General features: G+C 54.0%; 1 protein-coding gene across 7 annotated transcripts in view; it reads left to right on the top strand.

The window, feature by feature from the left end:
* The first annotated feature begins 4360 nt into the window (after window positions 1–4360).
* SMTN (smoothelin) overlaps window positions 4361–13619 on the top strand; it is a 57938-nt gene continuing 48679 nt past the window's right edge. For all 7 annotated transcript variants that reach the window (XR_012647992.1, XR_012647993.1, XM_075012605.1 and 4 more), the window contains exons 1-2: window positions 4361–4413; window positions 9439–9649. Coding sequence is in view for 5 of the 7 variants with exons in the window: in XM_075012605.1 (XP_074868706.1) it covers window positions 9566–9649 (84 nt within the window). In the remaining 2 variants the exon portion in view is untranslated. The remainder of the gene's footprint in view (window positions 4414–9438; window positions 9650–13619) is intronic.

The following is a 13619-nucleotide window of genomic DNA, read 5'->3' as shown; positions in this document are numbered from 1 at the left end:
TCTTGTCTCAGCAGCACCAATGATGCACACTGGGACATTCCAGTGTTCTTGTATTGTAAGCATGTTGCCCTGCACCCTGGGTGACAGTAATTTCAGTTTCCTACAGCAGGGGAAGGGAACATTTTTGGGTTGGGGGCCACTGACCCACTGGGGGCCACATCAGGGAGAACCAAAAAAACAAAACCCACATAAACCTCACTAACGTGGTCTCCAACTGAAAAACAAACATGCAGAAGAGACACTACCCTCATTCCCTTCACACACCAGCCACAGAGTTGCAGGGCAGGGCAAGTAGATTATTGTGGGCCTTCCTAGTCTCTAGTGTGGGGGCAGGAATGAAAGGTTCAGTGCAGGATGGGGCTACCAGGAAGCAGGCTTAGAGTGTGGCATCTGTGCAGGAAGGAGGGTGTGACACTTCTGTTTTACAGGTACTGTTGTATCCCACCAGCCTTGGGGGCACTCAGGGCAGGAGATTGTGGGGGGACAATATGACAGTAGCTGTAAGAGTAAGTCAAAACAGAAAAGCAGTCCAGTAGCACTTTAAAGACTAGCAAAATAATTTATTAGGTGATGAGCTTTTGTGGGACAGACCCACTTCTTTCACTGTAAGAGTAAGTGTGTGGGGCTCAGGGCAGCTTGAGCGGAGTGTTCAGTAATAGGGGCAGGAGGCTAGGGAATGGGCGTTAAGGGCAGAGGGAAGGTGGAGGGATCCAGGAGTAATGACAGGGAGCTGAGGGCATGGGGGGCTCAAGGCAGTATGGTTTTGGAGGATTAAGGAATAAGGGCAGGGGTGGAGGTGGGAGGCGCAGGGCAGAGGAGATGGGGGGTCAGGAATAATGGCAGGAGGCTGAGGGTGGCGGGGCTTAGGGCAGGGGGTGTAGGGAAGAATGTGTGGGGGCGGTAAAAACAGAGGGCAGGGGGTATAATATAACAGGGTTTCTGGGCACAGCTAAGGAAATCAATCCAGGGAATCTTAGCTTAAAGCCAGGCCACTTACAGTCCCAGATTGGGATTTCCTTCTTACTAAGGCAAATCCAAACAGCCCCAAAAGTACCTCTGCCAGCTCCAGTGGCCAGCCAGAAGCCACACAAGCAAACCCACAGATTTCTCAGCTACTTCACAATGCCCAGTCCAACAGCCTCCTACTCAGGTGAAAGGTTCTTAATATCTATCTCACCAACTCCACACAGATTCTTCCTGGGCCCCAAAGGGTCCAGACATAGTGCTAGGGTCAATATATACTTGGATCTTACCTAAACAGAATGAATGCCAATCCTTTAGAATCTAAAATCTAAAGGTTTATTAACAAAGAAAGAAAGAACAGAATTCTAGGGCTGGAAGGGATTTCAGGAGATCATCTAGTCCAGCCCCCTGCCTGAAGCAGGATCAACCCCAACTAACTCTTCCCTGCCATGACTATGTCAAGCTGGGACTGAAAAACCTGTAGGGATGCAGAGTGCACCACCACCTGTCTCAGTAAAGCTTTCCAGTGCTTCACCATCCTCCTCATGAAATAGTTTTTCCTAACATCCAACCTACACCTCCCTCTGTAACTTCAGACCATTGTGCCTTGTTCTGCCATCTGTCACCACTGAAAACAGTCTCTCTCCATCTTTAGAACCCCCTTTCAGGAAGTTGAAGGCTGCTGTCAAATCACCCCTGAGTCTTCTGTTCTCCAAACTAAATAAGACCAAATATCTGTCTCCTCATAGGTTATGTGCTCCAGTTCCCCAACCATTTTCATTGCCCTCCGCTGAGCCCAGTCCAATTCACCCACATCCTTTCTATACTGGGGGGCCCAGAACAGGACACAATACTCCAGATGTGACCTCACCAGTGCCGAGTAGAGGGGAATAACAAGTTTTCTAGATCTGCTGGAAATGCTTCTCCTAATGCACCCAAATATGTTGTTAGCCTTCTTGGCTACAAGGGCACACTGTTGATTCATATCCAGCCTCTCATCCACTGTAATCCCCTGGGGTCCTTTTCTGCTGCATTGCTGCTTAGCCAGTCAGTCCTCAGCCTGTAATAGTGCTTGGGATTCTTTCACCCCAAGCGCAGGACTCTGCACTTCTCGGTGTTGAACCTCACCAGATTTCTTTTGGCCCAATCCTCCAATTTGTTCTAGGTAACCCTGGACCCTATCCCTACCCTCCAATGTATCTACTTGACCCCACTAGCTTAACGTTGTCTGCAAATTTGCTGAGGGTTCAATCCATCCCCTCATCTAGGTCATTAAGGAAGATGTTGAACAGTATTGGCCCCAGAACTGATCCTTAGGGCACTTACGTACATCAAGTACTGATACTGACGCAGGCCACCAATGTTATATGCTGATTTACTGAAAGCCTTTGCAGGGATCCTTTTGAGGGATGGACTCCCAGTCCAAACAGGCTTAAGTCATGAGGACTGAAAGAACCCAGATAGACCCAGCCAGGGCTGCTCATATAAGCCGTGTCTACATGTGCACGCTACTTCGAAGTAGCGGCACTAACTTCGAAGTAGCGCCCGTCACGGCCATTTCGATGTTAACATCGATGTTAGGCGGCGAGACGTCAAAGCCGCTAATGCCATGAGGGGATGGGAATAGCGCCCTACTTCAACGTTCAACGTCGAAGTAGGGACCGTGTAGTCGTTGCACGTCCCGCAACATCGAAATTGTGGGGTCCTCCATGGCGGCCATCAGCTGGGGGGTTGAGAGACACTGTCTCTCCAGCCCGTGCGGGGCTCTATGGTCACCGTGTGCAGCAGCCCTTAGCTCAGGGCTTCTGGCTGCTGCTGCTGCAGCGGGGGATTCATGCTGCATGCACAGGGTCTGCAACTCGTTGTTGCCTCTGTGTATCTTGTGCTGTTTAGTGCAAGTGTGTCTGGGAGGGGCCCTTTAAGGGAGCGGCTGGCTGTTGAGTCCGCCCTGTGACCGTGTCTGCAGCTGTGCCTGGCACCGTTATTTCGATGTGTGCTACTTTGGCATGTAGACATTCCCTCGCTGCGCCTATTTCGATGTGGTGCTGCTTAACATCGATGTTGAACATCGACGTTGCCAGCCCTGGAGGACGTGTAGACGTTATTCATCAAAATAGCCTATTTCGATGTCTCCACATCGAAATAGGCTACTTCGAAGTAGGCTTCACGTGTAGATGTAGCCATAGTGTTTTTTCTATGGAGAGGGAAAATTCCTTTCTTCTCCCATAAGTCTTGGCTTACCACCTGACTAGATGGGTTACTTTGTCATGCTGTCATTCATTGCAGCCCAGTAGGAAAGGCCCCATTCTTGGCGTCTGTTCCTTTATTTTAGGACATTATCCTGGCTGGAGAGGCTGCCACACCTCCCAATGTGTACCCCTTGGCTCTGAACATTCCTAATACAGCTACAGAGCCAAAATCTATATAACTTTACCTACAAACATGGCACAGACATACAAGTAACATAAACAGATTCAGGGCATCACCAGCTTTCATTAGACATCTCACTTTGCCCACCTTGTGCAAGATTTCGTGCCACAGATGTATAGGAACACTTTTAATTGTATTTTGGTGCCCTCTACAGCATTTGCCAGTGCCAGACCAGTAATAATACTACTTCTGCCCCTGCTGCTCTCCCTGCTGTTTACTCTTGTCTGGGGCACATTGGCCAGCACCCATTGGTTTTGTCTTTGGATGGCTGCTTGGATTCTTGCTATTTGGACTGCTTCCATTACATATACCTGGGTGCCAGCACTACGCCATGGTCAGCAGACAGAAGGGCAGGACAGGCAGCTGTGATGTGGTGGGGCAGCCCAACACAAAAACCACAGGCTCCACCCATTTGGCCTCCTGAGAGAGCATCAATCTTTGGTCAGACTCAAAGAAGCCATCAAAGCTGAGTGCATGCACAGGCGCTCCCAGGTGCTCCGTGCTGCACAGCGCAGCTCACCAGCGTGGGATTCGTATGGCTCACAGGGAGGAGGTGCAGGAGTGATTTCAAGATGTGGCCTTGCGGGAGTTTCCAGGGATATCTTCCCACACCTGGGCTGCTTGGAAGAGTGGAAGACGTGTCAGTGAGTTTGGGTAAGGGCCAAAGCAGAGGGCAGGGACAGCCCGGGGGATTGGGGGCAAAGATAAGGCCGCTCAAGAACAGAGCAGTGGGCAATGCAGCACGTGCTGGGGAGCAGCACCAAGCGAGCGGGCGTACTCCGGAGCCTCAGTCCAGCCCCGCTCTGCGCAGAACTACACGGCCCAGAATGCCGCGGGCGGAGCGGGCAATAAATTGAAATGAACCAATGGAGAAGGGAAGTGGGCGGTGCGCGCGTCGTGATTGGCGCGAATGGAGGTGGGAGGGCGGGGCCGCGCAGTGTAGTCTAGTCTAGTCCCGTCCGCGGTGGGGAGCGGCGCGGGGACGGGGTCTGGCTCCTGGCCCGGCCGGAGCAGCCTGAGGTGCGGGGGCAGTGCCGCGGCGGGGGCGGTCCGGGACGGGGCGGTCCGGGACGGGACGCCGCTCCCTGCTCAGCTGGCGGCTCCCGATCCCGGGGCGGGGGCTGGCGCTGGCGTTAATCCGGCTCGTGCAGTCGCGTGTGCGGCCCCGCCCGCATCGGGGCGCCGGCTGCTGACCCGGACTGAAGGGGGGTCCCCGCCTCTCTTGAGCGGACCCGCGGGCTGGGGCTGGGGCTAGGGCTGGTTGAACCCACGCCCGGCGCCGGCGGGCAGGCTGGCCCGCCCTGGAGTGGCTCTTCCTGAGTGTGCCCAGCCCGTCCCCAGCGCATCCGGCACCGGCTGTGTGGGAGCCGAGCGGCTGGGCTGGGCTGCCGGGTCCTGTTTCCTCCCGGCCCTTCTGCACTGTGCACTAAGGGAGCCTGGGACCTGGCTGAGCCTCTTGCCTCAGGGCCACTTCATTTGGACTGGGGACAAGCTGTCTCAAGCTGCTAATGGTTATTTGTTGGCTTATGTGAAATTAGCTTGTCCAGCCCTCTGTGGCTAACACCCACCTCATAGCTGAGGCTAGCTGGTGACCATGGGATGGGCCCTCTGTGCTCCCCTTGCTCCAGAGCAGAGTTCACCACTGTGTCTGGTAGTAGGCATCCTTCAGTCTACGTAGACTATGGATCGTGCCCTTTATAGTTTCAGTTTAGGACTTCATTTACAGCGTCTGCTGTGACTATGAAGACCCACACGAGAGTGACAGTCCTTGCTGCATCTCTTGCAGATGTAGTGGGTGTCTGGCAAGTCCTTATTGTGCTTTCTGTACGCTCGTTTCTCCTCTGCTAGCTGTCTGATCTTCATCTCGCCCTTCTGAAGGCCCTTGTGTAACCCCTGCCTCCATCTGCTGCGGTCGTCTGCTAGTTCTTCCCAGTTGTCAAGCTCGATGTCTACCTCTCTGAGGTCTCTCTTGCAGACATCTTTGTAGCGCAACTGGGGGCGTCCGGGAGGTCTTTTGCCAGAGGCTAGCTCACCGTGCAGGATGTCTTTTGGAATCCTTCCATCATTCATCCTGTGGACGTGGCCAAGCCAGCGGAGCCGACGCTGCCTGAGGAGCGTGTGCATGGTTGGGATTCCAGCTTGCTCGAGGACGGCGGTGTTGGTCACTCTGTCCTTCCATGATATTCCAAGGATGCGCCTGAGGCAGCGCAAGTGGAAGACGTTCAGCCTCTTTTCCTGGCGGGCATACAGGGTCCAAGTCTCGCTGCCATAAAGGAGGGTGCTGAGGATGCAGGCTCTGTAGACTTGCATTTTGGTGTGAGTGTACAACTTGTTATTCCACACTCTCTTGCTGAGTCTGGACAGAGTTGTGGCCGCTTTTCCGATCCTCCTATTTAGCTCAGTGTCCAACGACAGGGTGTCAGTGATGGTGGACCCGAGGTAAACGAACTCGTGGACGACCTCTAACGTATCGTTGTCAATGCTGATTGATGGGGATTCAGCAACATCCTGACCAAGTACGTTTGTCTTCTTTAGGCTGATGGTAAGCCCAAAGTCCTTGCACGCTTTGGAGAACTGATCCAGCAGTTTTTGAAGCTGATCTTCTGTGTGAGACACTACAGCAGCATCGTCTGCGAACAGCATGTCTCTGATGAGGACTTCTCGCACCTTAGACTTAGCTTTCAGCCTTGCAAGATTAAACAGTTTCCCATCAGATCTTGTGTGCAGCAAGATGCCCTCTGTTGAAGATCCAAAGACATGCTTCAGGAGGAGTGCGAAGAAGATCCCGAACAACGTCGGGGCAAGCACGCATCCTTGTTTGACGCCGCTCCTCATTCTGAAAGCATCCGATAATGCTCCGTCATATTGGATGGTTCCTCTCATGTCTTTGTGGAACGACTGGATCATCTTGAGTAACCGTGGAGGACAGCCTATCTTGTAGAGCAGTTTGAACAGACCATCCCTGCTCACCAAGTCAAAGGCCTTGGTCAGGTCGATCAAGGCTATGTAGAGTGGCTTCCTCCTGCAGCTGCCTTAGAGAGAAGACCATGTCAACGGTAGACCTCTCTGCGTGGAATCTGCACTGCGATTTGGGGTACACCCTCTCCGCAATCTTCTGGAGTCTGCTGAGGATGATGCGAGCGAACAGTTTACCAGTGACGCTTAGTAGGGAGATTCCACGGTAATTGTTGCAGTCGCTTCTGTCTCCTTTGTTATACAATGTTACAATGTTAGCGTCCCGCATATCCTGTGGAACCTCACCCTCTTTCCAGCACAGGCACAGTAGCTCATGTAGGGGTTCCAGGAGTGTGTCCGCGGCACACTTGATTACCTCTGGTGGCATACCGTCCTGGCCAGGGGCCTTTCTTGCTGCAATGCTGTTTATGGCTCTCTTCAGTTCATCCACAGTTGGTTCCTGATCCAGTTCGTCCATTACTGATAGGAGCTCAATGGCATCGAGGGCTGCGTCAACCACAACGTTCTCGCGTGAGTACAGCTCAGAGTAGTGCTCAACCCAGCGCTCCATCTGTTTGGTTTTGTCAGCGATGACTTCACCAGATTTGGATTTCAGAGGTGCCATCTTGTTCTGGGTGGGTCCTAATGCCTTCCTCATACCCTCGTACATTCCTCTGAGATTACCAAAATCGGCACAGGTCTGGATGCTGCTGCATAGCTGGAGCCAGTGGTTGTTGGCACAGCGCCTGGCTGTCTGCTGTACTGTTCTTCTGGCCTCTCTAAGTGCTTGCTGGGTACTCTGGCTCGGTGAGCATTTGTACTCCAGGAGTGCAGCGCGCTTCTTTTCAATGACTGGAATCATCTCATCTGAGTTAGCTTTGAACCAGTCGTTTGTGTTTCTAGTTTTTCTTCCAAACACCGACAAGGCCGTGTTGTAAACTGTATCCCTCAGATGTTGCCATTTGGATGTCACATCGGCGCCCCTGGGGCCGCTGCACAGATTTTCCTGGAGGGTCTCTCTGAACTTTTCAGCTTTCTCCGAGTTTGCCGTCTTTCTGGCGTCAATGCGGGGCCTTCCAGCAGGTTTAGAGCGGTACAGCTTCTTGGGTCTCAGCTTGAGCTTGGAGCAAACTAGTGAGTGATCTGTATCACAGCACTATGATAGCTGCGTGTCAGAAGGACGTTTCTGAGGTTATTACGCCTAGTGATGACCACGTCTAGTTGATGCCAGTGCTTCGAGCGTGGGTGTCTCCACGACACTCTGTGCTGTGGCTTCGTTTGGAAGAATGTGTTTGTGACGCACAGATTGTGGTACTTGCACAGTTCAAGGAGACGCTGTCCATTGTCATTCATTTTTTCCACACTGAAGTGTCCTAAGCAGGAAGGCCATGAGGCCCAATCAGCTCCAACTCTTGCATCGAAGTCACCCAAGATGTACAGTTGTTCACGAGCAGGTATTTGCGCTACAGCAGCACTAAGCACGTCATAGAGCTTGTCTTTTACTTCTGGTGTGGCGTACAGGGTTGGAGCATAAGTGCTGATCAGGTGGACGGGACCGGCGCAAGTTTGAAGCATGATCCGAAGAAGTCTTTCTCATCCGCCCATGACCAAATCCACCATTTGTAGAAGAGTGTTTCTGATAGCAAAGCCAACACCATGCTCTCTCGTTCTTCTTGGGCTTTACCCTGCCAGAAAAAGGTGTAGTCCTTTTCCTTTAGAGATCCCGAATCTGCGAGTCGTGTCTCTTGCAGTGCAGCGATATCAACTCGGAGCCTCTTCAGTTCCTCGTTGATGACAGCGGTCTTTCAGGTGTCACTGATGGCCTGAAGATCTTCAGTCAAGCCGTGGTCCGCACATTCCAGCAAGCAAGCTTAAATTGTTGATGTTTCTCATTTCTTGTTGATTTTTTTATTGGTTTGCCTGGTGCCCAAATTTCAGTCACTTATCAGGTTCAGGAACCTTAAGCCTCCTGCACCCAACGAGACAGGTGAACTGTGGCGGGACAATACCCTATTGGCTGGGGGCTGCCCAGCTTGAGGCGGGCGGTGACTGTCCAGTGAGATGCGAGGATCTCTCCCACCGTTGAAGGCAACCCCTGGCGCTCGTTCTCTACACCAATTGAGCAAGAGCGTATAACCAGTATCTGTTGCCTCCCGTGTTGATGCAACGCTGTACAGCAATGCCGGAGTACCTCTCCGGGCGTGAGCCTGGGCACTTATTATGGAGACTCTGGGCTGCCCAGACACCAGTGTCCCCCTCTCGGCTTTACTGATATAGTCCAAAGGAGAGGATAACCTCCACGTCTGGTACCAGCTCAGCTGCAGGAGTTGCCAGGACAGTGCCAGAAGTTGACACCGAACCACCTTCGGACTCCACTCCGGATTTTCTGTCAGGGTTTACTCCCTTAGCCTTGCTCGTTCCCAGGATAACCCCCAAGGCAGTGGGGTGTGGAGAATGTGGTTAAGGATCCCACTACTTCATACTGTGTCTGGTAGCCTGATGACTTTCACTAGACTCTGAGGGCAGGGCTGAGGATATTGGCCGGTACTAAAATGATGGCTGTGCTTGGACCAGTCAATCCACAATACTAACCCTGGGCCTCCCTTTCTGGTTGCGGTTCTTAATGCTCAAGTAGTGTACCTCTCGGGGTAGAATGTTGTTTTTATTTAGGCTTTACTAAGATCAATTTGTATTCAAGGAATCTCCTTTCCTGATCAAAATGTGTGTGTGCTTTGTTGGGGAGGTGTGGGATGATAATAGCTCTGAGTTCACAAACTAGGGACAGATGTTAAGGGGCACTGGCAGATATGGATATAGGAAGTTGGGCTTCTGGGCTGGAGAAGTAGTTGAGAGCCTTGTAAGAGTGGGACAAATGTATTTAGTGCCAGCTCTCTCATGCAGAGCATAATGTGATGGTGAGGAACTTGGAGTAAGTATGGTTCACTTTTGGAGTGACTGTTTCCAGCTCTGGGATTAGCAGACAGCAAAACTGCTGTAGATTGATCCCATTTGCCTTTCAGCAGAGGTTTAATGAAGCCAAGAATCTCTTCGTAGCTTTGCTGACCTGCCTGCAATCTTGTTTCTTTGCAGAATTCCTTCATTGTGCTGGCAATCTCAGCACAGCACGTGGCCTGACCCTGGCTCAGTGACCTGCTCCCATCCACTCACTTCCACACAGTCTTCAGCCCAGAACAGCGGAGTGACTGAGACTGGACCCATGTCCCTGCATTTGGAACGAAAAAAGGCAAGCATGTCTGAAGAGACCCTCTTGAGCATGGATGAGGGAGCCCTCCGGAAGCTGGTGAGTCCCTCCTGAGGTGCAGCTGTGCAGGAATGCCTGTGTGTAACTCATTGGTAACTCCTGACCTTGGTGGCATCCTCTCTGCAGAGCTCTCAAACCCTTCCTGCTGAAAGAAAAGGGAAACCATGGCCAAGCTGACCTTTCAGCTTTAGTTTTCCCATGAGAACATGGCAGCCCAGAGGGCTGCAGAGTGCTGGGGCCTGAGATATTGTCAGGTCTTCATTGGTGACTGGGATGGGATGAGGAAATGGAAATAATTCCTGTAATTCTCAGAGTGCAGCCAGGGCAAGAAATACCTACATCTTGCTTCTGGCTGAGTAAGGCCTTGACCCACCCCAGGTTAGTGGCTCTGTTTCTGTTTGCACCGTAACTGGTGCTGGCTGGGGTGGGACTTGGGTGCAGTCCTGCCACGCTTTGGTCTTGCGGTGCTGATGGGATGATATACTCCTAGGCTCTGGCACAGAAACAAGTGCTCTCCTCAAGGAGGAGGCAGATCAAATGTGGTGTCTGTAAGTGTAGACAGAACCTTCCTTTGAAACTGGTTTCCTAGCTGCTGGCTTGTTGGGTGCCTAGCAGCGATGCAGTGTGCTATGGGGCTGTGGGCTTGCAGGCATGTCCATCGGTTGAGTTTGGCTGGCACCATTTGAGATAGGAAGCCTACTTGTTTGTACCTTAGTAGGTAGGAGGTCTTTGCCTATTCTCCAGAGACCCACTGTGCCAGGTGTCCAGGGAACGGTGTGAACATGGCACCACTGCTATGTGGGGCGGGGAAAAAGAGATTGACGCGGGTAGTGAAATAGTCTGGGCTGGGCCTGCATGGAGTTAGTCAGTACCGGGGTGTCTCACGAACTGCTGTGTCTGTAGTCCTGCTTGGTCTCTGGCTGCAGGGGTGGAGGTAGCAGTGACTGACTTCTGGGAGTGCCTTGTCCCTCCTGGTGCTATGCCCAGTTCTTGCCTAATGGGGATCTGAGCTCCCCACCCTGTCTGGGACTGCAGGCATGTAGGGCTCTAGCCGCTGCTCTCACAAGGGCTCTTTGTGGCCTTTTTTTTCCCCCATGGAGCTGGGCGGGGCAGGGAGCTCTGAAGTGTAACTGCCTTGGTCCAGGAGGTGACTGGCTCAAACTTCCTGAGGTGGCGGCTGCTGCTGCAAGGGAGACAGGAACCTGAGGGGTCAGCTTCAGCCCTTGCCACAGCACCTGGCTCTGCCTGGCAGCATGCAGCTCTGTTGTAGGGTTCACCAACATGCTGGTGGTCTCTGGCCACTGCTGACTATAGCTTCCACTTTGGCATGCTTGAGTCCAAGGCTCCCTTGCCTTGCCCAGCCCAGCTGTGCTGCTGAGCTACCAGGTGCTCCCATCCTGGGCTCCTCCTGCCAGGGACAGGTGGTTATGCTGTTGCCTGTCACCTGCCTTGTGCTTCTCTGTCTCTTCCCCACATAGGCTGCCCTGCACTGCCACATACCCAGCACCTGCTTCCTCATGCTAGGACCCAGTCACAGCAGCTCTGGTTGGGGGTGGGCAGGGGGAAGCAGGCAGCTGCCCTGAAGTAGCCAGTGTTCCCTGCCTGCTCCAGCTCCTTCCCTAGTGCGTATCGTGTTGCTGAGGATGTCTGTGGAACAGATCCTGTAGACAGAAGCAAAAATGTCCCTTCTCTTCTTCCCATCACCCAACTGCAGTGCCTGCAACAGGTGGCACTAGGGCAACTAGCTCCTTTGGCAGCAGCACATCCTTTTCTGCCATTTCTTACCCTGTAGGCTGGACAGCCACACAGTCTTTGGGCAAGGTGTCTGCCATTCTCCCCTGTAAGCTGAGTGCTTGGGTGGTTTCCTGAGGGAGATTCAGGTGTCGCCAACTGATGAGCAGAACACCCCAGCTGGCAGCATGTTTCAGCTAGCAGCGCACACCTGCACACTCCTCGGTGCGGATAACAAAATTTAGTCTGCACGTGGGTGGAAGAAGTTAGAGAGAACATTGTCCATGACCCTGCCCTCAGCTAACTGGTTTCCTCTGTGGACTGAGCCCCTCCCTGCTCAGTGTGCCCTGTTTGCAGGGTGATCAGAGTGCTGCCAAGGCTAGGGTGAAGTGGGGGGACTTGTCTGAAGAGCCAGCCAGCAGTCTGCTCCAAGGTCCAAGAGGTAAGGCAGCGGGAGCTGCAGGACTCTGTGCTGCCTCAGCAAAGAGGCTAGATTCTGCCCCACCCCTACCTCGAGGCTCCCTTCTGTAGGTACATTGGAGTCCTCGCCTCACGGTGGCCCCCGACAGAACAGCTCAGCTGTGAGTTTGTAATGGTCTGCACTGGAGGTGGGAGCTGCCTGCTGAGGGTGGCCAGTCGTCTAGATGACATGCAGGAGCTCTTGCAGGGTTGGAGGCCTCCTGCTTGGGCCTTGGGCTGCACAGCGGCCTGGAGAGCCCAGCTGTGGGGGAGAATGCTGCCAGAAGACCCAGGCTCACCCCTCTGTGTGGGGCCAGGCTCAGCTGGACTGCTACCTCCCCCCGTGCCCTGCTGACCCTTCAGTGGGGGGCTTGCATCTGGCATGCCAAAGGTCAGACTGCTAGTAACGGAGATGTTGGTGTCAGTGATACTGGGGAATGGGTAATGACAGGAAGCTGAGTCAGCCTGGAAAGAACATCCTGTCTCAGCAGGCAGTGAGGGCTGGGGATCTGACACCACCCTGAGTGGGGGGCCCACGCTAGGCCTGTCCGTCCTGCATGTGTCTGGGAGCCAGCCCTCAGGAGCACACTCCAGATGGCAACCTGGGGACACCATCCTGGGGAGGAGGGCAGCGGTAGGTCCGGGAGGCCGTTTGAGATACCTGGAGCTGCAGGAGTGGTTGTCCCCATGGTGGGGAGCTGGCACTAGACCAGCAGAGTGGGAAGGCACAGGACAGCAGACAGAGCAGGCTGCAGTGCCCGGGGAGCCTAGGGTGTGGCAGGAGGTAGGAAGTTGTGAGAAGCTGTGACAAGGCAGTGTGTTTAGGGGGAGCAGGGGCTGTGGTGTACCTGAGGCATAGGGGGTGTGGGTGCAGAAGCTGAGCTCAGTGTTACGGCCTGAGCGGGGGATGGGGTGTGGGTGGGAGGGGAATGGGCGTGGGGGGCACAGGCTGGGCAGGGGAGGGGAGGTGATATGGACATGGGGTGGGGTCACAGATTGGGCTGTGTGACACACCACAAAAGCAGAGCCTTGGAGAACGGGGGAATGGGGCGAGCTACGCAGTACTGGGGTGGGACGGGGCAGACGCTGGACTGCACATGGCCTTCGGGAGAGCTGCAGGCCTGCACGGTGCCAGGAGAACAAGCAGGGGCTTATTTACAGTCACATACTCGGCCTGGGCTCCAGGGGGTGGTGGGGCAGGGTGGCACAGGAGGAGGGGAGCTCTGCTGAGGTCTCTAGGGGATGGTGGGGCAGGGTGGTGGCAGCTGTTGGAGGGTTACTGGGAAGGGCAGCAGTGTGTGGAGGTGGGAGGGCATGGAAGAAGCCCTCATGTAATGCCTGGCTTGTGTGGGGCCCTACCATGGGGCAGGCACTGCCCAGGCAAGAGCAGCTGGTGCTGGGCGGCTGTTTGGGATCAAGAGAAGGCTCCCAGCCCAGACCCATACCCTGCCCAGCACCCGGCTGCCTCCTTGGGCCGTTGCTGAGCACGCCTGGGTTGCTTGCAGAAGACTTCCCAGGCACATCTGCCATGGCTCCTGGTTCTTGTGGCCCAGGCCCTGGGCTGGAGTCTCAGAAACAGGTTCTTGAGTGGGATCTGCTGCAGCCTGGTTGTGTGACTTGGGCTGTGTCAAGTTGGCCCTGTGAGGAGAGCGCCTGCCCAGCTAGTACCTGATGGTGGGCAGAGGGAGGCTTTGTTTCTAGTGCCCAGCTTATGCTACAGATGCCAGAAACCCAGGTGTAGATGTGGGTGCCCTGTTCTGCCTCAGTTTCCCTTTTAATTCTACTCCTGCCCTTGGGGACCAGGGCTTGATGCCTGTGC

Source organism: Carettochelys insculpta, chromosome 18, assembly GCF_033958435.1.
Source record: "Carettochelys insculpta isolate YL-2023 chromosome 18, ASM3395843v1, whole genome shotgun sequence".
In the NCBI taxonomy this organism is placed as follows: Eukaryota; Metazoa; Chordata; order Testudines; family Carettochelyidae; genus Carettochelys; species Carettochelys insculpta.
This window is presented reverse-complemented; position numbering and strand designations above follow the sequence as displayed.